This window comes from Sylvia atricapilla, chromosome 11, assembly GCF_009819655.1.
Source record: "Sylvia atricapilla isolate bSylAtr1 chromosome 11, bSylAtr1.pri, whole genome shotgun sequence".
In the NCBI taxonomy this organism is placed as follows: domain Eukaryota; kingdom Metazoa; phylum Chordata; class Aves; order Passeriformes; family Sylviidae; genus Sylvia; species Sylvia atricapilla.
This window is the reverse complement of record NC_089150.1, coordinates 4,800,031-4,825,984: the sequence shown is the minus strand read 5'-3', so window position 1 is coordinate 4,825,984 and position 25,954 is coordinate 4,800,031. Positions and strand designations below refer to the sequence as shown.

At 46.5% G+C, this 25,954-nt stretch overlaps 2 protein-coding genes across 9 annotated transcripts in view; one reads left to right on the top strand and one right to left on the bottom strand.

Moving 5' to 3' along the window:
• Positions 1-5,985, top strand: part of MITF (melanocyte inducing transcription factor) — a 101,314-nt gene extending 95,329 nt beyond the window's left edge. For all 8 annotated transcript variants that reach the window (XM_066327191.1, XM_066327189.1, XM_066327192.1 and 5 more), the window contains one exon: positions 1,838-5,985. In XM_066327191.1, coding sequence (XP_066183288.1) covers positions 1,838-2,239 — 402 coding nt within the window. In that variant the 3' untranslated portion in view covers positions 2,240-5,985. The remainder of the gene's footprint in view (positions 1-1,837) is intronic.
• Positions 5,986-11,511: 5,526 nt separating this feature from the next.
• Positions 11,512-19,569, bottom strand: LOC136366157 (2-epi-5-epi-valiolone synthase-like). Its single transcript, XM_066327066.1, has 5 exons — positions 19,397-19,569; positions 16,450-17,083; positions 14,546-14,779; positions 13,122-13,374; positions 11,512-11,914 (listed from the first exon to the last, which is right to left on the bottom strand). Exons 1-5 carry the CDS (start codon positions 19,567-19,569, stop codon positions 11,805-11,807), a joined length of 1,404 nt encoding a protein of 467 aa, XP_066183163.1. The 3' UTR covers positions 11,512-11,804.
• Between the last annotated feature and the right edge of the window lie 6,385 nt (positions 19,570-25,954).

Sequence of the window (25,954 nt, the reverse complement as noted above, 5' to 3'; positions counted from 1 at the left end):
AGATTTATATAGTAATACATTCTTTTGTTTGCCAGGTCTAAGGCATTGAGACTTCATGTATCATGTAGTTGTTGATAGTCATTAAATTAAGTTCATCTGTTAGGGAGTCTACCCCGCTGCTTGAAATCTGTAGGGCTGCACAACAGTTCTCCTCAGCACTGAAAAGCAGTAGGTGGCGTGAATATGTTTTCTCTGTGGGTTGTTGCCTTGTTAGATTCACCCAGGTTCCCAGTGTTCTGAGCAACACAGAAATTTAAGGGTGAAAACTCCATTTATCTAACTAATTCCTTTGTGTTCACCTCAAACTGGATAGGAAACCCTAAACCTGAAGCCAACACAAGTTGTTGTTTTTGGGTTTTTTTTCTGGATAACCACTCCTCTCCATAGAAGAGGAAATGTATTTTTCCATGGAAAGAAGTGTACCAGACTTGGGTGTTAGAACATTTAACATGGAGATAGTGATATCCCAGATATCCTCGTGTTGCTGCTATCCTGCAGCACGAACAGCTGAGCTCTGCATGCAGCTGTGCCCTGCCAGGAGACCCCTCAACAGCCCAGCTAATCCACCAGGGAGATAATGAAGCTGCAAATACCTGAGAGTCAAGTGTGGAAGTAAACAGCTTTAAAATAGAACAGGCCGAGTTGAGCCTCGGCACAGTTTTGTACTTGGTTGAGCAATCTGCTGCTGGAGTGAGATGATAAAAACACACAAGCCTTTTGCAGAGTGGCATCCAGCAGTGGTGTTTCAAAGCTAAGAGAGATCATCATTTTTAAACATCTTTCATCTTGCTTTGTATTACCCATCTGCTCTGGCTCCTTCAATCAAAATACCAATAAAAACCAGAGCCTTGAATTACAGGCAGTACATCTGGCAGCAAATAACCTCAAGTGTGTATTTTCCCTTTTTGCATTCATTCTGATTAAGCATGGAATAAGGAACTCCTGATTCTGGCACGTTAGCTGATGGAAGAAGTGCTTGCTCATTCTACCTTGTCCTCTGATCTTGCAGTGTGCCATTACAAGCTTGTTTTAGCCTGGAAATGATGGAAAAGGGTAATAATAATCAGCCTCAGTGACAGGAATATCCAGAAACAGCACAATCAGAACAGCGATTGTGATTGCCTGATGTAGAAGTAGAAGCAAAGCCTCTCTTTTACTGATGTATTTGTGAGAGGGCATTTCTGTCTGTGATTAAATGTGAAGGTGGGACTTTCCACAGAAATTTGAAGAATCCTGGCTCTGTTTGAAGTCTGAAATCTTCCTGTGACTTCCTTGTGGTTTTTCTGCACAGGAATAGTGTTGTTCCTCAGTTTTGATTGACCTCTTCCAACTCTGCCAGACTTGTAGAGTGAGAAATGTCCCCTCCAGAGTCTCAGCAGGGATTGATAAGGATCATGTAGACATGCTGTGCCTTCACATTTGACTTTTTAAAAATTACTAAACATATGCTTCTGCTATTTCTTTTTTTTTCCCCCTATTTTTAAATGTTTTCCTCACTGTACCTGATGCCAAACCTGCCTATCCTGGCACTGGTTTGAGAAGAAGCCCGAGGGGAACATGTCTGTGCTGCAGGGTGCTGGGTTTTGGCTCTGGGGTAGGTGCTGAGGAGGAGTGTGAAGGGCCTGTGTGGGATGGTGTTCACCCACCTCCTCAAGACTCTGCTGTTCAGGTGAAAATCTTGCAGGGCTGGAGTGTGCAAGGTGCAAGCACTTGTCACTGTGGGAAAAGGGAGGAAATGTGTACAGGAGAAGGAAACTGGAAGCTGCAAGATGAGCATAAGACAACAAATTTTTACATCCAGATTTTCTTTTAATTTGCCCCTTGTTCTCCTTCCCAGGAACTTGAGATGCAAGCCCGAGCACACGGACTGTCCCTCGTCCCATCTACAGGCCTTTGCTCCCCTGACATGGTCAACAGGGTCATCAAACAGGAGCCTGTGCTGGACAACTGCACCCAAGACATGATGCCACACCACACAGACCTGTCCTGCACCACCACCCTGGACCTCACCGACGGCACCATCACCTTCAGTGACAACCTGGGCAACGTGACTGAGCCAGCTGGCACTTACGGTGTCCCTGCCAAAATGGGATCCAAACTGGAAGACATCCTGATGGACGATACCCTGTCCCCCGTGGGTGTGACTGACCCACTGCTCTCCTCCGTGTCTCCTGGGGCATCAAAGACAAGTAGCAGGCGGAGCAGCGTGAGCATGGAGGACACTGACCACGCCTGTTAGCATCTGTTGGCACACCTTTCATAAACTGCTTCGGTTCTTGATCAGTAGATGAAATAATTTACCTTTTGTAGAATTTTTTTTGATTTTTTTTTTCCCCTCTCCCCCCTCCCTCCCTTCCCCTTGTGCTTCATCAGTGTGTGTGCGTGTGTGTATATATTATATATATAGGATTTTTTTTAGAATTTTTGTGAAGAAACTTGTATATTCTATTTTAAAACTACCAACGCCTCCAAAAATATTGTACAGGATATGTACAGAATCTGTGAACTGGATTCGCCAAGAACTTTGAACTGGTCAAATCTACTCAAAGCAATAGAATTACAGATGAAGAGTCTGTTTCTACTGGGGGGGAGGGGGCAATTGTAGGATTGTAAATGCAACATATTTACTTGGAAACAAAATGTAAAATTTAAGAATGTAAAGAAACAACAACAACAAAGTCCAATTTGTAATTGTATTAATTGAATAGTGCTGCCTTAAAGATACAGTGTCCCTCAAATGTTGGTCTTACGTGACAGGTGTTTAGGGAAAATACCCACCCGACTTCACTCAGAAAACAAACTAAACCCAAGTGTTAAGACATCCTGATTGTGTTGATTGTGATATAAAATGCTGTTGCTGAAACTGCAGGGAGATGTGAGTGTCTCAGAGTGTTGTTTAATTTTCCTCTGAGCTGATTTGGGTTTTCCTTTTGATCATGGTTCAAGTTTTTCCTCTTAAATTTTTATATTTTTATTTTGTTTTGTGACACACATGGATGGATTTGCCAATGGCAAACCAAGCAGGAGCACTGTAAGTTGGGATACACTCTTTGGACAAAAAAAAAAAAAAAAAAAAAGGCATATTATCAGCTGGGCACATTATGTTGTACATATCTAATTGGCTTCATTTTTTTTTAATTGCATTGTACAGTTTCCTTTGATTTGCATGGATTCCTTAGTTATCCTCAGATTTTTGTTTTAAATTTATTTGTACTTCATTTGTAAGATTTTTGCCTCTTAATATTGCAGCGATTTTTTGACATTTTTAAAACTCATTGGAAGTTTTCTGCGTTCTTTGTAAACACTTGAAAGGAAGCTTTTATGCAGGGTTCTGTGTTTTAAGAGAGATTTTGCGAATATTTTGTATATTACAGTCTCACTTTGAAAATGTTTTTAAACGCATTTAAGGTAGAGTAAAAATTTAGATTAGGTAATAAAACAACTCTGTAGAGAAACTGAACTTACATATTTATTTTTAGTGATACAAAAAAGAAGTAGTAATATGCTTGGAAACATAACTATGTAGTTAATATACCCGTTAGAGCAATTCGTGTTCTATTTCAGCACTGAGGCTGACATAAGAGATTAAAAAAAAAAAAAGACAAAAAAAAAAAAGAGTAAATTACTGTATCTGCAAATAACTGTTACTTGATAACAATGTTATTAATTTTTAACATGCAACCATGTTGTAAAAGTAGTTCGGTGCATTATCTACTCAAGTGTAGTCCTATGCAATAATGGTAGTTTTCCTTGTATTATATCCAGCCTAGGTGTTTCCACGGAGGTGACAGGTGGTGTTCCGAGCTAGGACGGAGGGAATGGAATTCTCCACGGCAGCCTACAGCTGACTGGCAGGCGTAGCTCGTTCAGAATGAAGTGCCTTAAACTCTAGTTGTAGTCTTCCTCGACTAGCACTGACTGAAGTGTGGCGTAGACAGAGCTTTAGGGTGGTGGTGTGTAGGGCGTTGAGGTGTAGCATGGTGCCTACGGATAGAAAACCAGAGCTTCCCTTTCTCCTTTGTGCTACACTGGAAATTACATAGGATGAGTGCAACGGTGAGTAACTTGAGTGCCAGTTTGGGCAGCTTTCCAAGGAAACCTTGGGCTCAGCAGGTAGTGTTCAGAAACCAAATGTGAACTGGGTAGGATGGGGATGGTGATGGGAGTTCCCATGGCTGAGCCCTCTCCCAGACATTGCCCCAGGGGAGGGCTCCTGGTGTCCCCTGCCTGGCACCACTGCTGTGGCATGGGGGACGAGGGCTCCTGGTGTCCCCTGCCTGGCACCACTCCTGTGGCGTAGGGGACAAGGGCTCCTGGTGTCCCCTGCCTGGCACCACTGCTGTGGCATGGGGGACAAGGGCTCCTGGTGTCCCCTGCCTGGCAGCTGGGCTGCCAGCACAGGGAGCTCAGGCTTGGCAGGTGGAACTCGGGGTCTGTGTTCCTGTCACTCTTCCCCTGGCTGTGTGCAGCCCTCCCAGAGATGTGTTAGCATTGATGCAGCCACGGGGTTGTGGCTTTTTTTTTTTCTCCTTTCTTTTATAGTTTTTGAAGGAGGAGCTGGAGTTGGGTTGTGATGATGCCTCTCCCGCTCACCCCAGACAGCTTTTGGGAATATGTCTTCCCTAGGGTAGAGAAGCTCTGGCCCAGGCAGGAGCCAGGAGGCTGCAGGCTGTGGTGTTGGGGCAGGAAATGGCCCCAGTTGCTGCAAGGCAGCTGTGCCATAGCTCCAAGTCAAGTATGGGGTACAGGCTTCTGGTGCTGCTGTTTGGTTGGGGTGACAGGTAGAAAAATCAGGGCTGTAGAAAATGCTTGTAGCTGCAACACAGGGCTGTGTTGCCCTTCCCCAGAAAATGGGGCAGCTCTGCAGCGTTGGTACAACAAATCAGGGTGTGTATGCTGGAGTGTAGTAACAGAACCACTGAATGTATTGAATGAGGCTTTTGGTTTGGTGCCTGCCCTGGGCATTCAGAAATTCAAGTCTAGACTGTGGTATATGAATATTTTTCAAGCTTATGTGAAACCACTGGTACTCGCTGACAGCCATGGCTTCTGATTTTTGGCTGCATGCTGTGTGGAGGTGAGTTAGGATTCAAGGCCAACCATTCCATCAAGAGCTGGATTCCTTGGCAGAAGTCTCTGTGGCCGCAGCAGCTGTGTTGTGTGCTCCCATACCTTGTGTTTTCTGGGGTAACACATAACTTGGCCGTGCCCTGCTGGCTCTTCCCCCATGTTTCCTTAGGTTACAGCCCTCCTCTGAGCCTGCCCACCCCTGGACTGGTGACACTGCAGTGGGGACACGTCTAGGAGACACAGACCCCCAGCGGGTGCTAATGGGGGAGTTGCCTTTGCCTGTTTGAGCATGGCGGAGGGTATGGCTGTGTCATTTTGCAGGGGTTGGTGGCAGAGGACAGAGGCAGCAGTCACAGGCAGGGTTTGGCATGGGCTGAGGTGGAGTGAGATGGACAGAAGTTGTTGCCTGCTCTGGTGACAGTGACAAGTGTGACGCTGGGCAGCGGTGGCTTCCCTGGGCGGGTGGATGGGGAACCGACCAATTCTCACTTTGCCAAAGCCATGCCACAGGCAGGGACATGCAGAGTACCATGAAGTTCTTCCTTACTGCTTTTGGCCTGTAAAGCAATATTTAACTCTTACAACCTGTAAAAGCAAAAAGAAGGTACATAAGGAAAGCACAAAGCACAAAATAATGCACTTACATTTATGTTGTTTGACATAAAATGCACTGGGGGGGAAGCTGATGTTGATAATAGTATAAATACCTATATTTCTTGAAAAAGTGACATTAATTACTGCCTCTTGCTATGATGCTTGGTACTGTAATGTTGATATTCATCTGCTGTTGACTGCAGCAATAATTTGTGTATGGTCCATAGCACTGTAAATTATGGATCAATATTAATGTATCCAATGAAATAATTTGAACTGTTGTTCTTGATAGATGGATTAAAGCATTTGGTTTTTCACATACATCTGTGTAAATCACTCGTTTTCCATGTAAGTGGATCTTGTTTTCCTGTGCATTTGAAGTCCCTGCAATGCATCTGTGTCTGTGGCTTGGCCGTGGATGTGTCCATGTCCCTGACCTGGTGTTGGTTGGCATCCTTGGTTCCGCCAGAGCTGTGCCGTTGTGTTTGTGTGGCAGTCACACGGGAATGAAGCTGCAGACCACACCCCACCTGGGCTTTGCAAATACATGCCGAAGTAGAAAGACCCAGAGCCTGTGGTCTAGAGTAAGGAATAAAACAAGTGGATGTGGAAAAATGTCATTGCCTTTCTCCCCTCCTATGGGCTCTTGTCATTTGCCTCCCTCCCTGCCCCTTGCAGCTCACCAGGTGCCCTGTGAGGTGATGGGCTCTGTGAGGCCTCAGGGTACCTGCCCCCCTTTGTCTTGCTGTCACTCCTGCAGGGTCACCTGTCCCCAGCAGTCCTACACAGGAGCACTTCACCCCCTTCTCCAGCTGAGCTGTGCATAGTAGGATCCCCATCCCCTCTCTGCTCACTCCTCCCTAACCTCCTGTCAGCCAGCGTGCAGACAGCTGCTCCTGGCTTCTTCTGGTGAGGAACCAGCTGTGGTCTTGTTGTGTCTTCCCATCTTTGTTATTTCTCCGTCTCTGTTGGCCTCATCCCTTCTGGTGTTGTTCTTCAACTTCATGGAGTTCCTGCTCTCTGTGGACCTTGCTGCAGCAGCATTGGGGATTATTGAGTGTTATCTCAGGGGCCCTGAGTATAAACAGGAGTACTGAATTTGACCAGTGTCTTGAAAGTCTGGTACCTGTTAGAGTAGAAAATGCCTGATTCAGTTGTATTAAAAACCAGCTCAATTTAAAAACCAACCCAACAAAAAATGCCTGACTCTACTAGAGACTGCAGCTGAACGGCCCCACTCCCTCTTTGTAGAAGATACTTGAGTAAAAGCTTGGGAGTGTTTCCAGCAGGTTTTGTTACCTGATTTCTTTAGAAATTAGATATAGTATTAGAATGTAGTAGTACTGCATTAGAAAATGTATTTATTAGCAACCTAGGATATAATTGCAATTTTGAGTTTGCTTTTGGTGGTCTGGTTTTTTTTTTTGGTGGCCAGCTTGGAGTGAATTTCTTGCTGTGGGTGGCAGCATCTCAGGGTTTTGGCTGGGTTGGAGAACCCAGGAGGAGCAGGAAGAGCACCCATCACGGGGATATTGGCTGTAGGCAGTAGCTCTGTGTCAGTAAAGACTTGGTGGCAGCTCCGCTCAGAGGCCTTTTGAGTTGTGTTGGACAAGGCTGAAAAATTCAGTGCAGGGTGTAAAAAGTGGATTTAAAAAGTAATTCCAGGTGTGCCTGGTGTGGTGTGTTCTGCTGGGAATCCCCGTGGCCGGGCTGGAGGATGCTGCAGGGCTGGGCTGTGTGGTGTGGTGGCACAGCAGGACACTGCCACCGTGTCACCTCGTTGTGTTTTCCTTCCCAGGAGAGCTGGGGGTCCAGCAGCTCCGATGCCAGGAGCAAGGTGCTGCTGGCTCTGCCTCGGTGGGTTCAGCAGTGCTGCTCCTTTGGCTCTCACGTCTGGGGGTGGTCCCAGCACTGAAAGTTATCCTACACTGCTGCTCCAGCTCCTTCGAAATACACTCGTTTAAAATTGCAGGGGAAAGGCTTGAAAGAGTGTTTCTGAATTATAAAAATCCATGAGGCTTGACGGGATGCTGGCTCACGAGTCAAATGTATGTGCAGAGCAGCTCCACTGTCTTTGCCTGTGACCTGAGGTTCACCCTTCCTTGAAACTGCTCCTTTTCCAGCTCAGGTTTTTGGGAATGATGCTCTTAACAGGAGTTGTGCTCTGGCATCATCGAGGGAAGTGATGGTTCCTGTTACAGACCCCTTCGTGTTAGTGCTGTCCAACAGCTGTGCAAGGAAAGGGGAAGGCTGCAATGGTCAGCAGGAAGGGGGCCAGGGCATAAAAATATTTTTATGCAATATTCATGTGCAAAGCAGGTAAATATCGATTATTCATATATATATGAAAATATAGTCATATATATATATTATATATATGACTATATATATGAATGTATATATTATATATATTCATATATATGAATATATTATATATATGAATATATATGAATATATATTATATATTTTTATATAGATATTATATATATAAAAATATATAAAATATATATATTTGTAAATGTCAACATGGGGTTGGTGTACACACTGAGGATGCTGCCTCAAAGCAGGGTTTGGTGGATGTGGGCTCTGGTCCTGCTCAGACACTTGACCTGCTCTTTTGCTGTTTCAGCAGCGCCTCTCCAGAGCTCCCTGCTCCCTCTGCCTTTCCTCCGGTGACAGCGGCAGGAGTTAGGCTGGAATTCCAAGAGTGGGGAACAGCACACTCTTGTGGGGCTGTGTCCTTCCCAGCACAGACCCATCGGGGGCGGATTCCTGCTCTCCATCCCGGCCCGGCAAACCCACCCTGCTCCGAGCCGAGCTGCGATTTACTCATGCCGTTCGCAGGTTTTTTTCTCTGAATGCAGAATGGTGTAATTCACACCGGGATGTCCAGAACCACAGAATCACAGGCTGGTTCGGGTTGGGACTTCTCTCTTCTTTTTTCCCCTGCTGAAAAGTAGTTTATAGAGCAGATGCAAAAAGAAAAAAATTACTTCAGCAGTTGTAAATAATAAAATAATTCCTTATTCTCTGACCACTGAAGTAATTTTGTTCAAACAAATCTATGAAGAATTTGCACTGCAAGGACCCAGCTGGGACTTCCTGCTTTTCTCTTTGGAGTAATGCATCATAAGAGAGTAAGCAGAGATCTTAGGTCTGATATAATAGTTCTGTTTGAAAAAGCAGGAACTAAATCAAAGCTGAATAAAGGGAAAAGAATTAAATTCATGCTAGACATTAAAAAAAATGCACCTCAATACAATAGGGGTATTTTAAAAAGTCACTGTTTTATTAATAATACTTTCCACCCCTTTCCCTTGATCTTTTGATGACAAGCCTGGCAGAGGCACTTTTTATCAGACACTGAAGCAATTTTGCTGCTGTCATGTGCCTTTCTTGATACACACATATTAGTCACGCAGCCGTTTTATGTTCTTTAGCATATTTTAATATATAATTAAAAATGTGCCTGTCTGCTACCAAGCAACCAAGCACGTCAGGGACTGATTGTGTTCTGTCACCCACAGCAGAAGGGGGGGTAAAAAAAAATAATAATCATGTGTTCACTTTTCAGTCCTAATTGTGCCTCAGCTCCTTGGATATGTTGTCACAGACACAACCACTGGGTGCTGGAGGCAGAGGCAAAGCCAACCCAGGGGAATAATGACTGGCAGGTGACCCACAGCCAGGTCACTGTCACCAATAACACATCAGTTCAGGATGTGGGGCTTTTAATGTGATTTTTAATGCGTGGGTTTGTGACTCTTTTTAGTTCAGTTCACCTTGACCCTGCTAAACTCCACCTTGGCTTTCCCTGGAAATGGAATGTCATATGTGTTTGGGCTCCTGAGAGTCTCTCCCCAGACATTTAAAATAAGTAACTCAAGTTGGTGTTTGTATTGTACCTCCTCCACGGAGGTAGATGGGAGTGGGACACTGCTGCAGGACGCTGACTTAGGGAGGTGATGATCCTGTGCTTCATTCATTTCTAGGTTATCTGGTGTTAAAAATGGCCCCACAGCTGCTGGGGAGGAGGAAGACCATTTGTGAGTGAGCCCACTGTAAGTACAACATTAAATGGCTCTCCCTCAGCACCTTTGCCCTTCAGACTGCTGTCCCTGGGGCCATCTCATGCTCCCAAAAATCTGGGGTCCTGGGATGTTTCAGGCTGGAGAGACCACAGTGGCCCACCTGGTCCAGGCTCCCTGCTCCATCAGGGTCATTCCAGAGCACAGGATTGTGTCCTGACAGTTCTGGAATATCCCCAGTGAGGGACACTCCACACCCTCTCTGGACAGTCTGTTCCAGTGCACAGTTACTGCACAACAAATAAGTTCTTCCTCAGGTTCAGGTGGAACTTTCTGAGCATCAGTTTCTGCCTGTGTCCTCTTGTCCTATTGCTGAGCAGAGCCTGGTCCATCCTCTGACTCCTACCTTCAGACACCCCTGGGCCCTCCCCTGCTCTCCTGTTGCACTGTCCCTGTCCCAGAAAAGCTGGTGGTGCTGGTGCATCCCTGAGGGAAGCAGTGATGCTCTCCCCACACAGTGGCTGCTGTCAGAAACTCACTGAATGAGCCTGTGTGTGATGGTCTGGAAAAAGGAGATAAGTTCACTGATATCCTCAGCCCTGGGCTTATTTAACTCTGGGAATTATGGGTTTATTTCTAAGGAGTTGTGGCTCTGGGGATGTGCCCTAAAGCTCCTTGGTAATACAGTACCATCTGTGTGAAACCCTGTCCTGAAACTGGAGAGATGCTCTGCTCTGCAGAAGGCTGAGCAGGGTTTTCTGTGTAGTTTTAAGCACCTCTTCTCCAGGCTCAAGAGGAAAAGGGATTTATCATGTCAGCTCTATGCCACACTTCTCCAGTCTCTGTCTCTCAAGCACATGCAAATATACTCAGGCACACACTGTGGACAGCAATGTGATCATTAGTTCAAAAGTTTTTCAATTTCAGTAGCTTTTATTACTTTAGCAAAACAGAAACCAGCGCATGAGCACAAACTGGTGTGGGGAAAAAAAAACACCAGGGGAAAAAAACAAATAATGTTGTAAATAATTCAAAGGCTGTTTGTTGATTGCAATTCCTTTGATTGGACCTCCAGGGAGAAGGATGGCATTACTTTTACATTTTTCACCATCAGCTTCCATTATATAATCTGCTCTGAGCCTGCCAGGATCCTGAGACGTGACACTGAGGCTGCTTGAAGATGATGAACTTGCTTGGAGTCCTCTAATTTCTCTTGGTTTTCCCCAGCTGGCCTTATCTAAGCAGAAAAGGCTGAGACGAGAAGGGAGCCAGGGTGTGACAGGTACAAGGTGCCCTGTGGCAGGTGTGGGGACACCAGGGGCTTCTGCAATATTGCCAGGAGCCCAGCTTTGTTCTTAGGCAGCTGTAAATTGTGCCCTGTTTGCCACACCAGTGGCTGGCAGGGGTTACAAAGGGAAACCACCACATCCACTTGGGCAGCAAGAGGAGACTTGCCAGCCTGTCCTCAGTATCTGAGAGCCCCAAGACAAAGGGCTGCCATACTGCCAAGAGACAGCCCCATGTGCTTCACAGCAGTGGTATTTACTGATTTCTGACTTGTGACGGTGCCTCCAATGAGAGTGTGTCATTCCCTCACATTGGGTGCAAAGGCTGGCAGATGAGCTCCTTTGTTTTGCTCTTTTGAATGAGAGAAAACAAGGAGAACACTGAGAAGAAAAGAATGACCAGTGAAGGCAATAACCTACTTGAAATGCTTTATAAAGCACAGAAATTTTGCATGGTGCCATACCATGGTCTATGAGTCAGCTGCAGCTGCTCATGTCAAGGGTTCAAGCACAAGCAATGGTGGGATACCATTGGCAAGGGCCATGGCAGTTACCAGCTTGGATTAGCTAAATAAATGAATAATCCTGCTCACTCTCCCTGAAGTAAGATAATTTTGCTATGAACTACACTGCAGGCACTCAGTGGTTTCACTTGTGAGCAATCACTTCTTCAGCAATAATAGATTCCATTTCAAACAGAGCAATTGAAAAAGGTAAATCATGCCAGATGCCAATATTCTGCTTGTTCCATGCAGCTCTGGGGTGTGTGCAGTTTCACAGATGCTCCTGGGTTTATCTTGTTCAAAAGTCGGTTCTGCCCACTACCTTACAGTGACAGACAGCTCAGGCCTGGGGCAGTCACCTTGGGCTTGCAGTCCTGGACCCACAGCTCGTATGCTCTTTCCAGGGTCTCTTCACTGGTGTCATTGAATATGTCTGGAAAATAAGAGTTGTAGTTAATAGGACATCCAGAGGAACTTTTTGTGCACACACTGACTGTGGCAGAGTCATTCCAGTTTGTGAGAGCCTTTTGCCATGTGTGTAGAGACTGAGCTTCACAGAAATGGTGTGAAAAGGAAAGAGATGCCAGAGATCATCAGCTGGTCCCATGCATTGCTTCTGTGTTAGGGGTTGCTTTGTTTTATTCTTGAATCTTGTGAGTATTTAATCCCTGATATTGAACACGTATTATTTAGTTTAAAGTATTAGTTCTAGGCACAGTAAAAAATTAAATTCCTTTTACTAAGGGCTATTTAACAAATCTTTTCAAGTATAGCAGAGGAATTGTTTTTTCTCTTTTCCGTTGCTGGTTTGTCTGCCAGAGCACTGCACTTCCCTTTGCAAGGTGAATTGGCTAATCATAATGCAATTAATTGGACCTCAGTCCTTAATGGACTTCTGGGGCTTGTACACAGGAGGGATCCTCTCTCTCCAAGAGAGAGGGTTTACCAAGATGTGAAAAAGAGCACAAGAAACTCTGTTGGAACCCTGGACACTGAGAATTTTAGTGCACTTTGTGTGCTGACAGGCACTGACCCCCAAGGAAACACTGCATTTGACCTGAGGCCATGGAGAAGGTTTCCAAAATTGAGTGACAGCACTGGGATTGTGGGTGTGTAGTTTGAATAGAAGTGTGTAATATCACAAGGTGGAAAATTTAGAGTTTAAGATTTTAGTATATAGTAGTATATATAAAGCGAGGTGGAGGTTTTAGGGCATAGGCTTAGTCCTTCTTTTTCACCTTCTTCATGGGTCTGGGTGGTTTTGTAATTGGATAGAAAAGTCTGCACTGGGGGCCACGGGTGGTTGGTTATTGGTTTAAAAGTAAAAATAATTTAGGTGTCATTTCTTAATTGGACAGTTTATCCTTAAAAGGCCTTGTAGAGAGAGACAGATATAGGGCTCCATTTTTAGCTTGTTAGCTCGGGGTGCTGCAGAACTCACGGCTCGTGAGACTGTAACATAGATAAGGATTAATAAATTCCATAGTTCTAACACTAAACACCATCTCGCGTGTTTGATCCCGACACAGGAAAAGGAAGACAGAACACTAAGGCAGACCACAGGGCACATTTCCCAGGGTGTCAGTGCCCAGCAATGCCCCCTCAGGCCGGGGGCTCTCCCTGGGGTCCCTGGGTGGTACCTGCCACGCCGAGCCCGGTGGGCAGCGGCATCCTGGTCTGTCCCCCGCCGTGCTTGAGGCGCTCCCGCAGGGCTCTCTGGATCAGGGCCCAGCTGCAGCCGCTGTGCCACACTGGCAGCTCCAGGCCCTGCATGCACTGCAGGATCTGCTCCTTCTCCCCGGCGCCCAGGAGCCCACGGGCGTGGGCCACGTACGTCATGAAGGCCATGTCCACGTTCACGGCCTCGCCGTGCATCAGCGACGGCAGCACCTTCTGTGGAAAAGCAATGGGGGCAGGAGAGGTTTGGGGTGACAAATGGGAAACAAATAGAACCATAGAACCCTCTGCACAACAGCAATGGGGGCAGGAAAGGTTTGGGGTGACCAACGGGAAACAAAACCATAGAACCCTCTGCACAACAGCAACGGGGGCAGGAGAGGTTTGGGGTGACAAATGGGAAACAAATAAAACCTAGAACCCTCTCCAGAACAGCAATGGGGGCAGGAAAGGTTTGGGGTGACAAATGGGAAACCATAGACAAATAGAACAAATAGGGTGACAAATAGACAAATAGGGTGACAAATAGAACCATAGAACTCTCTGCAGAACAGAAAAGGTGGGTGGCAGGAAAGTTTGGAGGTGGCAAATGGGAAATAAAGAGGAAACAAATAGGAATAAAATGGAACCCTCTGCAGCACAGCAAAGGTGAGTGGCAGGAGCAGTTTGGCATGGCAAATGGGAAACAAAGAGGAAACAAATAGGAAATAAATAGGAAACAAATAGAACCCTCCACAGCACAGGTGGCAGGAAAGGTTTGGGGTGGCAAGTAGGAAACAGGTGGGGTTTATGTCTAAAAGTGTCCCTGGAAATTGACATTTGACTCACCGCAGTTGCTGGATGTTGGTGTCTTGTGATTTATGGGTTGCTAGGATGATCTGTTTTACAGATGATTAATCACAGCTAAAATCTCCCATAGGGATCTAGGATCTAATTCTCCTCCCATCTAAATCACGGATAAAGCACCGTGAGATGGAAGGATGAGCTCTGAATATTGGATAAGGTGCAGGTGTGCCCCCTCATTCCTCAGTGGCAGTGAGGAATATTCTCCCCAGCAATATGGGCCATGGCCTCCATGCTTTTGTGCTGTTACAGTTCATGTTGGTGATTTCTAGTGGCTTCACTGGAATCTGGTTTTCTTTGAGCTTCAGTAAGTGCCCAGGAAGAAGCCACAACTGGAGTGAGGTCTGAACTGGAAATGGGTGGGGGTGTGGGGGAAATAGGGCAGAAGAAGGAGTCCCTTTTTCACCAGGCTGGTGTGTTGGGTGACCTGGGGTAGCATGTGCAAGTCTGGAGTTTATCTCAACTCCATTTCACAAGGTTTTCATGCAGCCTATTGAATTTTTTTTTTTTAAGAGGATATTGCAATATAAAATCTGTCACTCACCATTTCCAGCTCTGGGCTTATAAGGTGGCCAAAATCAACCAGTCTGTCCAGGTCATCCTCCCAGAGGTTGGGAGCCAGCTCTTCCAGCATGGTTTCAATGGCAATCCTGGTAGTCTGCAGTGCAGCATCTCCATGGTAAGCAAAGCCATTGCAGGACTGGAACTTGGTGTCCAGCAGGTATTTTCCATGGTTCTTGAGCAGGTCAAACAGCCCTTTGTGTTTCATGAGGGCCATCTGGAATAGAAAGGATAAGAAATAGAAGAGATAATTAAGGATAATTGTCTGATCCTTGTATATGCTGCTGGAAACTTGAATGTTTCAGTAAATTGGATTGCAATAACATTTTAAACACTAGCAAAGAAACACCTGCACATGTGGCACGTGGATAAGTTGTACCTCTGTAACCTATAAAACGTTTCTGTAGACACAGTTCCTGCTTAGCACAAATATATTTGGGATATGTTCAGCAGGTCTCATGGGAATGTGACCCAGCAGTGTCACACATTATCAGCTGTGCTGAGTGAAGGTGTGTGCCAAAGGCAGTGTGGAAATGCCCAGTGGGACTCTGGTAAAATGGCAGAGATAATGGAAGCCCTGGTGTTCCCAGTGTTGCAGGGAAGTTCCCCTTCTGCTGGGCAGCTCTGCCCCTGCTGGGGGTTTTCTCTGTGCTCCCATAGCCCAGCAGGTGATTTGTAATGAGCTTTGGTTATTTGTGTGCCTGGAAGGAAACTCGGGACTGGATGGTCACCATCCCCAGGACAGGGACTGGGTGGTGGCCTGTCGCAGGACAACTCTCATCTAATCCTTGGGTTTGTCCTTTGGGCAGTGGAAGGAGGGAAAACACTGCAGCCTAGAGAATCTGAGGTTTTAGAAGTCATGTCCCTGTGAGAAGTACATATTTTTTCCTTCCCTGACTCAGGCATTAGCCCCCCTGCAGCGGGGAATGGTGACCTGAGGGTTTCACAGTGCCTGCCAGAAACCTCCAGGTATCCTGGGGATTTCTCACTTGCAAGCACTGAAAATTACTGTTGATGAACTCATCTCTAATATACTTTAATGGCTTGAACTCTGCTTTATCAAAAGTTTCCAAAGCTCTCCAGACATAAAGTCATTTACTGTGCACTTTCCAGGTAATTTTAGAAGTAGAATTTGCCTCTCAGGAGATTGATTGACCACACTCGACATACCCACTGAGGTAGGTACAAATGATCTTGCAGATTATTAATCCCCATCATAATGAGCCTCATATTCCCTGCCAGGAGTTCATTACAGAGTGCCATGGATCAGCCTCAATGGAAAGATGAGGCTTTTCTTCCCTGGTTTTGCTGTGTCTCTTGTGAGTTTTTGCTGTGTCTGGCTGTGAGGTTTGGAGTTATCTCCACAGGGTTAGCACTGGACACTGAGTGTAAGGGATGTTCTAACAAATTTAGCAGCTGTAAAAATAAATGTGTATATATAGACTCAATGAGAGTTAAAAGTCCCCATTCACCCTTGATGGCCCACCTTGATTTCTCTAAGTTGTTTTCACAATGCCATGGATGCTGCTGGACAGTCTACTTTTCACTACTTTTAAAAGGACAAGAAAGATTAGGACAGTGTTTTTAGTAGGGCCTGTTGTGGTAGAACATGGGATAGAGGTTTAAACTGAAAGAAGATAGATTCAGGCTAGTTGTGAGAAAGAAATCTGGGAAAAAACCATGGAATGAGTTTTCCAGAGGACTGGTAGATGCCCAATTCCTGGAAATACTCAAGAAAATGTTGGATGGGGCTTTGGGCAACCTGACCTAGTCAAAGGTATCCCTGCTCATCACAGGGGGTTGGATTTGGTGACCTCCAAAGGTCCCTTCCAACCCAAACCATCGTATGACTTCAGCTTTGAAATCTGCGTTTGCAGAAGTCCATACCTTTAAAATTTCCCCGAGCCCGTTGGAGATGTGTCGCCGGGGGATGCTCTGGATGAAGGACCTGTCCAGGAAACTCGCCACGGGCGGGGTGTAGCCCCCGAGCTTGTTCTTACACTGCAGAAAGTTCACCCCGTTCTTGGCCCCCACGCTGGCATCCACGTAGGAGAGGAGGGTGGTGGGGACACGGATGTAGGGTGTGCGCCGGCGGTAGAGCGACGCGGCGAGGCCGGCGATGTCCAGGCACACGCCGCCACCGATGGCAATGATGGGCTCCGTCCTCCGGTCCAGGCTGAAGCTCTGCACCTCCTGCAGGATGTTCAGCACCAGCTCCATGGATTTTGTTTCTTCGGTGGTGGGCAGGGAGAGGATTTTGTGCTGGACGTTGTTCTCTCGGAAGTACGCTCTGACCTTGGAGCCGTAGAGTTTGTCGACGACCTCGTCTATGACGATGAAGCGCCGCAGTTTCCTCTTGCTGGCAGCAGCCAGCTCTATTTCCTGGGGGTCAGTGATGTGACCCCAGAGCAGAGTGGGGTTAGAGGGTTCCAGAATGTTGTAGGTTTCTACCACTTTGTAGCAAAAATAGATGGGGGCTTCAATTATCCAGGAAATCCCACCTTCAGAGATGCGCTCGCCTCTGGCAAGGATCAGAAAACATGGTTTGAAATCACTGTATTCCTAGTCTGGCCTTTGCATGTCTGAACTAGTTTAAGGATGTAGCTGGGAGGTGAAGGATGTGGAGTCTCCTGCTCATAAACTGCAGAAACATGGGGCTGTGAGGGTGGGACACCCCTCTGGGTGTCAGGGCTCAGATATTTTATTCATGGAGAAGCTCTCTGAGGTTTTAGTGAAGAGTAAAATGCCTGAATTCCTGCACAGCATTAAAAGGATACAGTCCAGAAGGGCTGGGCATGTTTTTCACGCTAGAAGTTGAAAACCCGTAAAGAATGAGCCAGCCCAATCATTTCAGCCTTCAGAAAGGGAGTGGGGAAGAGAAGAGGATGCCAAAATTTTCCATATTTATGGAGGAAGCATCCTCTGATGGTGGATCTAGGTGATAGGAGCTAATTTATACCTGTCTATCTATAAACAGCCACACATCTCCATTCAGACCAGTGTTTTTACAATGCTTTAGGTTGAACTAGCAGATCTCAACCTCAAAATAGATGTGATAGAAATAGTAAGTACTCCTGGAAAAGGAAAGAAAATTATTTGGAGGTTGGGAAACATTTCCATACTGGAGTTTTTAAGGGTAAACAAAAGCCAAAATTAATTATCTATCTAAACCAGTGAAAAACATAACTCTACAACCCCTTCCTTCTGTGGGATGGGCAAACTAGGGAAAAAACAAGTTGGGAGTCAAAAAAAAGAAAAGAAAAAACAAAACCAAAACAACCTAAAAACAAGCAGAAGGAAATAGCAAAAGGTATTTTATATAAGACTGTTTCTTCAGCTGCATTTCAGTAAAAAATGAGATTCTGTGATATTTGTTGGATAATGAGACTTTCCTACATGCCCAATTTCTTTTCACATGCCTGAACATTCACTGAGAGGTCAAAATAGATGCTTCCCTGCTTTCTTTACCAAACTGTCTCTAAGTCTTAAACTCATAATCTCTAAACCCTTAACCCCATAGCTGTTAAAGAAAACCAGTGAGGATTTACACTTTTCTCCTGAGCTTTTCAAATGTAGTATCAGAAGAAGAATCCTGTACATTTTAATGCACCATCTTATAGTTGTACTTAGCTCCATGTGCATTTATCTCTGGTGTGTGACCCTTCTAAGAGACAGGATGGTTTGGAATGTTATTTGGTGGAATCAGCTTTGGGTGCTGGATGGTACAACCAGTACCCATTGCAACCTCTCTGCTGTATGAAAATCACAGTGAATTTGGGGCTGAACATGGCTTGTGGGAGCACATGCCAGCTGAGCAATGCTCTGAGTGTTCTTGGGCCCTTCAGAAGGTTCGTCCTTCTACTGACTGGGGTCCAGCAGACTGTTTTTTTGGGTCTGCCAAAGTCCTTCTCTACCTGCTGCAGCTCTGCCCGGGTGATGCTCGTGTGCGGTCGCTGCCAGCGCTGGTGAAGGTCCCTCTGCCCTGCCTGAGAAAAGGGTTACACTTATGCCATTAAAAACTGAGTATGACAAAGGCTGGAATAGTTCTGACATGAAAAAGAGAGCTGTATTAAGGAAGATCTGCATCATGAATGGGGCTCCATGTGCTCGTGAAAAGGAGTATCCTGTAATTAAAAGATAATTAACTGGAGAGATGTACTATCAGCAAAGAGCTGTATGTATCCCTGGGGGAAATTTTTCTCTCTGCTCAGTCTGAAGCAGCATTAGGTGACTTCTGCGGTTTGAGAGATGTGTTAAGGCTTTTGCTCTTGTCAGTGACAGTTTATTTTTCCTACCTACCCATTTCATTTGTCTGCGACCACCTCTATAAACCCATCTGTCTCCCATGCCTCGGCGTGAGATTTTGCACACAGAGATTGCAGTTTCACAGAAGTGGAGAAAAAGAGCCCAAGTGAAGCCCACAGATGTCCCTGTGTAAGCTTTTCAGAAGTTTAAAGAAAATTCCTGTCCAGAGAAATGGAGGCTGTTGATAAAATCCCCTCTGTTACTCCGAGCTGTGTCAAGGACCACTGCAACCGCCTGTGCTGCCATACTGAACACGTTCCCAAGGACATGTTAACAGGTTTGTACACAAAGGTCAGGTTGGATGGGGTTTGGAGCACCCTGGTCTAGTGGAAGTTGTCCTTGGCTATCGGAGGGGTTAGATGACTTTCAAAGATCCCTTCCAGCCCAAACTGTTCTGTAATTCTGTAACTCTGTAGTTCCATCATTGCGGCTTGAAGCCGCCACAGCACCCGAGATGGTTTTTCCATCCCACCAAGGAGACTGCTCAGTTTGGCCAGCCAGAGCAACACAGGCTCCTTCCTATACTCACATTTTTGCCTCAGAGAGAGTGATCTCATCCTCGTCATTGGAAAGGGCTTCTCCTTTCTTGATGCGGCACCATGTGCTCTTGACTCTCACCAGCTGGAAATCTGTCTGCTGGGGCTCCTGGGGCATGGTGGCTCCTGGGACTGCTGGATCACACACCTCTTCTGTCACCAGCATGCTTGCAGAAGGTGAGATCTCCCTTTCCAGAGACCTCCCATCACTGGGTGCCTTTGAGGTGCTGTTTAAAGGCTCCTGGGGCACGGTGGCTCCTGGGACTGCTGCAGCACACGCCTCTTCTGTCACCAGCATGCTTGCAGAAGGTGAGATCTCACTATCCAGAGACCTCCCATCACTGGGCGCCTTTGAGGTGCTTTTTAAAGGCTCCAGGGTCACCCGGCATTGGGAGGGGAGGTCTGGTCTCCATGTGAGAGACTAATTACAAAACTGAGATTACCTAATCTGGGATGCACCTGAGGGGTGGCAGGAACGTTTGAAGACACGTGCGACTACCAGGATGGGGTTGTGTAATCAGCTGGTTTTATAAGGCTTAAGATGTACAATAGGAGTGCATACATTTACTTCCAACATGATGCCCTACAGCAAATTTAAAGTTATGAAAGGCAGTTTGTGTGATTCTTTGTATCATTCAGGAACCTCCTTTGCTGAGCAGAGCCTCTGATCTGGCTGCAGCTCGAAGCTGCTCTTATGGGATGAGACAGGAGCAGAAGCATGGGGATCAATACCAGCTGGTTAAATTCTTTTGAGCTCACATTCCTGGGAGCCTCTTGGATTGAGGAACAAAAACTATATATATAATATATATTTCAGCTTTTATGATGGGTTTAAAAAATTATCAGAGAGGATTTATCTCCTGAAGGGCTGTTTGGGGCATGAGCTGGGTTTTGATCCCCATGTGACTGGGGGATGCACGATTCACTTTTCCATGGGATCTTCCTGCTGGGGCTTTTGGAGGGCCCCAGGCTCAGGTTGCCACATGAAGTATTCCCTTGGTATACAGCTCTGAGTGCTGAGCACAGGAAGGTCTTCCTTTGATTTCACCAGCAGTGCCTGAAGGCACAAACCTGCCCTTGCTACCTTCTCAGCTGTGTTTCTGAAAGCTGTCCTTGTTCAGAAACAAAGATCAATAAAACCAAAATCAGATGTAAAAGCAGAGGCAGGAAAAAAAATCAGTCTTAAAGAACTCCCTGGACAATGGTGTGACATTGCTTTGAAGGCTTAATTGCAGCCAAACTCACTTTGAAACCTTCCTCTATCTCAAAATTAATATTGAGGAAGAGTTGCAAGAAAAATCTCCAAAGCCATGTAGCCCTGCTCCAAGAAGTGTCTAACTCTTAACTCCAGTCCTCACTGCTGGCTTCATCTCCAGATGGCAAAGAGCTTTTTAATGAGGACAGGCTGTTAACCCCATTTTGTAGAAGAAAATAGAGTCCCAGAAGTGAAACAACTTGCCCAAAGTCACCTTAAAGTTCGTGTGTGTGGATTAGATGGCACACTAAAGCTTGTAGCTTGTTTATCAAATACTTACCAGAAATTTTAACTCCCAATCTAAATACAATTTTTATTGCTTTCTGCTGGAACTGCAATTCTAATGCAGTTTGTTGTTTACTAAATCATAAATTGGAATAATCTTAGGTATACCAGGAGGTCTCTTTTTTTCATCTTGTTTGTTTGTTCTAATTAATAACAATACAGTCAGCACTGAGACTTCTTTTATTTGCTTTTCTTTTACTCTATCATCGTGTGTGTTTACTGATTTTCTATTTATGCTGCTCTGTTCTATTCTGGGGACACTGAAATATCTTCTGATACATTTGAGAAGTTGACAAATTAACTTTCCACAGTCCAGCTGCTTGCCAGCACCAATGACTGCCATGTGTCTGTACCTTCCATCCTGCAGAGGGGCTGCCAAGAGCCCTGTGTGAGCTCCTGTTCACCTCCCCTGCCCAGCCCTGGGCTCTCTCTGCATGTTTTGCTGGTACATTGAGTCAGTCCTGGAGTGTGCAAGCCCAGGGTGATGCAGCCCAGAGGTGACAGATGCTGTTCTGGTTATGGGGGAGTCCATATTTCCTCATTACCTTCAGTCTGTGTTTCATCTGAACGAAAAGGAGATGCCCAGCCCAACTCAGCTTCATCACATCATGCTCTGTAAGGACTTTCCTTTAATTCCACACCAGCCCTTTCTGCCCAGCCCTGCTGCAGGCCACCTCAGGTTTTTGGATACCTCAGGTTTTTGGATACCTTGGATGTTCCCACTGCTAGCTCCTCTTGCCTCCCTCAGCCAGTCCATTCCTGGGACCCTTTCTTGGGGCTCAGATGCACTGGTACCAGTGACACAACCTGCCCCAGCCCGTGCAGAGACCTGGTCCCCAGGGCAGGGGTTACTGCAATGTTTGGCTGAGCAGGGCAGTGGTGACCTTGTGGCTGAGGACCACTCATAGATACTCTGGGGTTCAGAGCCCTGGGACATTTTTTGGCCCCATACCTGGTGGTTCAGCTGGGGCATGTCTGTGATATGTAACTAGAAGATTATGAAACTGCCAACCACTTCCTTGAGAGCCAGCAGCTTCCCAAGGTCAGGATGTGAACTTACCCTTATGTAAAGCAAAGGCAAAGTCGGCTCCTTTGTTGTGCCTTTTTCATGTCAGATGCTGTTGGATCTCACCTGCTGCCTGTGCTCTGGGTGGGACAGGCGGGTGCAGCCCCAGCCCCGGGCCATCCTCCCCACACAGCCTCTCCCTGCTGGTTTTGGGAGGAGACTTTGTCCCCTCACCGGGCACCCAAGCACCGACCTCCTGCTCTGCAGAGGCACCAAACCCACCACAGCATCCTCTGAGGCCAGGGGACGAGAAGGAGCATGCACAACCCTTCAGGTAAACCCCCTGTGTGGGGTGGGGAGCTCCAGGAGAGTGGTGTGACAGGAGGGGACACCGTGTGATGTCCTAGTCCTGGGTGCCCACCTTCCCCATGGAGATGGGACCTGCAGGCTCTGTGGCTTGGCAGAAGGAGCAGAGGGTGGGTTTGGCAGGGAGAGGAGAGAGGCTGAGCACAGGAGATGGGTTTGCAGGAACCTGGAGTGGAGGGAGGGGGACAATCCCAGGAGAAAGGAATGGTGGAGTGGTGGACATCTGCAGTGTCAAGAGAGCTTTGGCATTGACTAATTTCTGATGGATTGTGATGCTTGTTTTATAAACATTTTCTCTCCCTAATGGAGCACTGTGAAGATTCAGCTTTTCAACTTATTTTCTAGCAGTAGAACTTGTAGAAAATGCATCAGCTGTCTTTTCCTTGCTTTCCCTTGAAGTTCAGTCAGAGTTTAGATCCCTGGTTCGTGCCATGAACAGCAGCATCCCCTCTCTGGCTGCTTCCTCCTGCTCCTGAGGCTAAGGCTGAGCTCTGCTCAGGACCCCCTGCACTGTTTGATGGCCAAGCACTCATGTTTTGGCCACACTGCCCACCCACCCCCATCCCCACATGGGCTGTGACATGCCCTGTGCCAGGACATGGATTTACACACTAAGGCAAAGAGGTGAGGGCTGAGATAAACTGTTGTCAATGCCCCAGGTGCCTTGGTGAATACGATGGCTGGAAGTGTTTGGGATGATTTTAGCAGACTGGATTTCCAAGTGCTTTGCACCGAGCAGCTCCTGCCAAAGTGCTTGGCACAGGAGCACCAAAGAGTCTGGCAGCAGAGTGTTCAGGTGGATCAGGTTCAGTGCTCTGCCCTGGCTGGGAAGGGGTGCTCTTTTGGAAGGCATTTCTGGGGCTGCAAAACAGATCTAGAGCCTGGAAGGTGAAATGAGGATAACCCTAAAATGAGAACCAAAGATTTGGTCTTTTTGGTCTCGTGTCTTGGCTTTGTTTTTGCCAAATCCTGGCTGTCTCTTGTCTCTGTGCCTCTTTCAGGGTGGCCCCATGCAAACAGCAAAGTGCCCTCCTCAAAAGTGCCATCTGAGCACCAACTGCAGAGTTTAATTGAGATTCTGGAGCAGCAGGTCCCTCCACGGCACTGCACTGCCTGTCTGCTCAGGGGACACTGATATCCCACGTACAACCTTGCAATCCTGACCCCTGACTTTGGTGTGGATCAGAAGTTCCTGATTTCAGACAGAGGAGAAGCTGCAATTTATTATTCAGCTTTGTTGTAAAACAGGGTAGCTATGCTCTTAGCACCTGCCCAGGAAGATGCTGGGAACCATTCTGCTGTCAAAAATGGTCCATTTAAGAATTTCCACCTTATCTTTCTTTATGAAGCTGCTGGAGATTTAAAGCAGCCCTTTCTTACTCATTGATGGTAGGGTTATTTTCAGCATTTTCTTCCTCTGAGCCAGCTGCTTCTCTTCTCCCGTTGATGATAATGCACAACTAGATGGGAAATGGAAAGAGATGTCTGTGCATATGGAGAGCCATAGGGACACAATCAGGAAATCTAATTTAGTGCTTAAATAGTCCAGCAGTTTTTTCTGGGATTGTGTAGAACTAAGCTCTGAAATGAAGCACTTTTTCGTGGGATAACCTTTAAAAAAAGTAGTTACATAAAGTTTAGCTCACCTTAGCGCTCAGAGCCTTGGGCCGGGCAGCCAGCTCTGAGCTCTGCTCTGACTTGTCTGGCGCTTGCATAAACGAGGGCAATTCTGACCTCTGCTGTTGGCCCAAAGCATCACCAGGCTGCAAAAATGCAGCACTCCCTGCGAAGGTTGTGTAATCTGGGATGGAGGGCTGCTCCTGGCATGCCCTGCCTGCCCCCTCTCCCCGCAGCACCTCTGGGCTCTCACGTTTGGTGTCATAACACAGGTTATAAAACAGCTGCACTTCAGTCTTGTTTCCTCCCCTGTGTGTGACAGGCAATCCCCGCCTGTTACTTATCCAGAAGCATAACACGATGATTGCTAAAAGCGGATGTGGATTATAAACATGTTTTACCCCTAAATTAGCAAAAAAAGTCTCGGAGTGCTTGGCGAGGAGGATGAGCAGATCCCAACCTTCAGCGCTCTCCAGCTGTGCAGTGGGAACCCCGGGATGCTCCCTCATGTGGTGGTGAAAATGCACCAAGAGGAGTGTGTGTCCTCTTCACTCGAAATATAGCTGGGCTGAGGAAAGCAAACCAGCACGGCTTGGGAAAGGGGTGGCGATTCCTGCAATTGAAATTATTTATAAAACTGCTGGAAGAGATAAGAGATAAAACCCTGATGGTTTGAGATGGGGGTGAGATGTAAATCATGGTATCAAATCACAGAATCACTGCATGGGTTGGTTTGACAAGATCTTGAAGCCCATCTCATTCCATCCCCTGACAGGGGCAGGGCACCTTCCACTATCCCAGGCTGCTCCAAGCCCCAAACAACCGGCCTTGGACACTTCCAGGGATCCAGAGGCAGCCACAGATTCCATGAGCAGCCTGTCCCAGGGTCTCATCACCTTCACAGAGTAGAATTTCCTCCTAATAGAAATTAACCTTAACCTACCCTCTCTCTGTCTGTAGCCATTCCCCCTCTCCTGTCACTACTTATCTGTAAATAGTCTCTCTTCATCCTTCTTGCAGGATCCCTTCAGGTACTGGAAAACCACAGAAGTGGAAGAGTGATTTTTTTCACTCACTTCCACATAGTTCTCTGCAGCTGTTCCATCACAGGCAATAAAACCCAGCCAGGGGCACACTGCTCCACCCCAGTTACACTCACAGCCTCTCAGCCTGTGTCTCATGGGTGCTTTCATAACCCAGCACGGGCTCTGACACTTGAGGAGTGGGGCACTTACTCTGAACTCACCCTCTGGGGCCATGGTTTGCTGTGTTCCGTGGGGGGATTGCTGCCATCAGGGTTTTTCTGGGATCTCAGAGCAGATTTAGTACCACGGGCAGAATTTGTTTGGCTCCCCCAGAGCAAGGATCTGGATCTTGGAGGTGTTTCCACAGCCTTTGAGACACTGTGATGTTGTGTGTGCACAGCAGCCTCCCTGGCACAGGCACAGCCTGGGGACACTTTGTGCATCCACTGACACACAGATCCTCCTTTCTACAAAACTTCTGTAAAGTGCACACAAAGATGCACTGTCTGCATCTCCTGCCTGCTTTGGCAAGAGCAGTTTTGGAAGCGTTCTGTTTCCTCCAAGGAAAATTGTACCTGGAGGAGTGGGGTTTGTGTGCTGGTGTTTGGTGTTTGATGTTTGTCCTGGAGTTTTAAAAGCAAAATTCATGTGTTTAGAGCATTCTTATTCTTGATCAGCTCTGAGGGGAAAAGGGAGAGTGCATGCAGCAAAAATCTATTAAAAATATAAGATTTTTTCAGTTTGAAAAGGTTTCATGATTGTTTTCATAGCCCTTCAAAACCCTGTATTTGTATAAAATAAAAAAAGCACACCTGTGTTTATGTACTTTAAACTCCACTTCAACTGATTGAGCAGTTACAAAATCATTATTCTTCCTTTTAATTTCCATTTCAGAAAATCTGGCTGGGCACATGCTGAGAACCTTCTCAAAGCCAAAGAAATAGCCCTCAATGACTCTTGTGTACCTGAACAGCTCAAGAGTTACTTACAAAAAGCT

Bases quoted from the DNA above. Each gene is read 5' to 3' on its own strand.
- LOC136366157 (XM_066327066.1), bottom strand. From the start codon at position 19,569: ATGCTGGTGACAGAAGAGGTGTGTGATCCAGCAGTCCCAGGAGCCACC. The intron at 17,084-19,396 runs GTGAGTATAGGA...GATCCTTGCCAG, and splicing joins ACTCTCTCTGAGGCAAAAAT to AGGCGAGCGCATCTCTGAAG. The intron at 11,915-13,121 runs GTACCACCCAGG...CTTATTTTCCAG, and splicing joins CACCGGGCTCGGCGTGGCAG to ACATATTCAATGACACCAGT.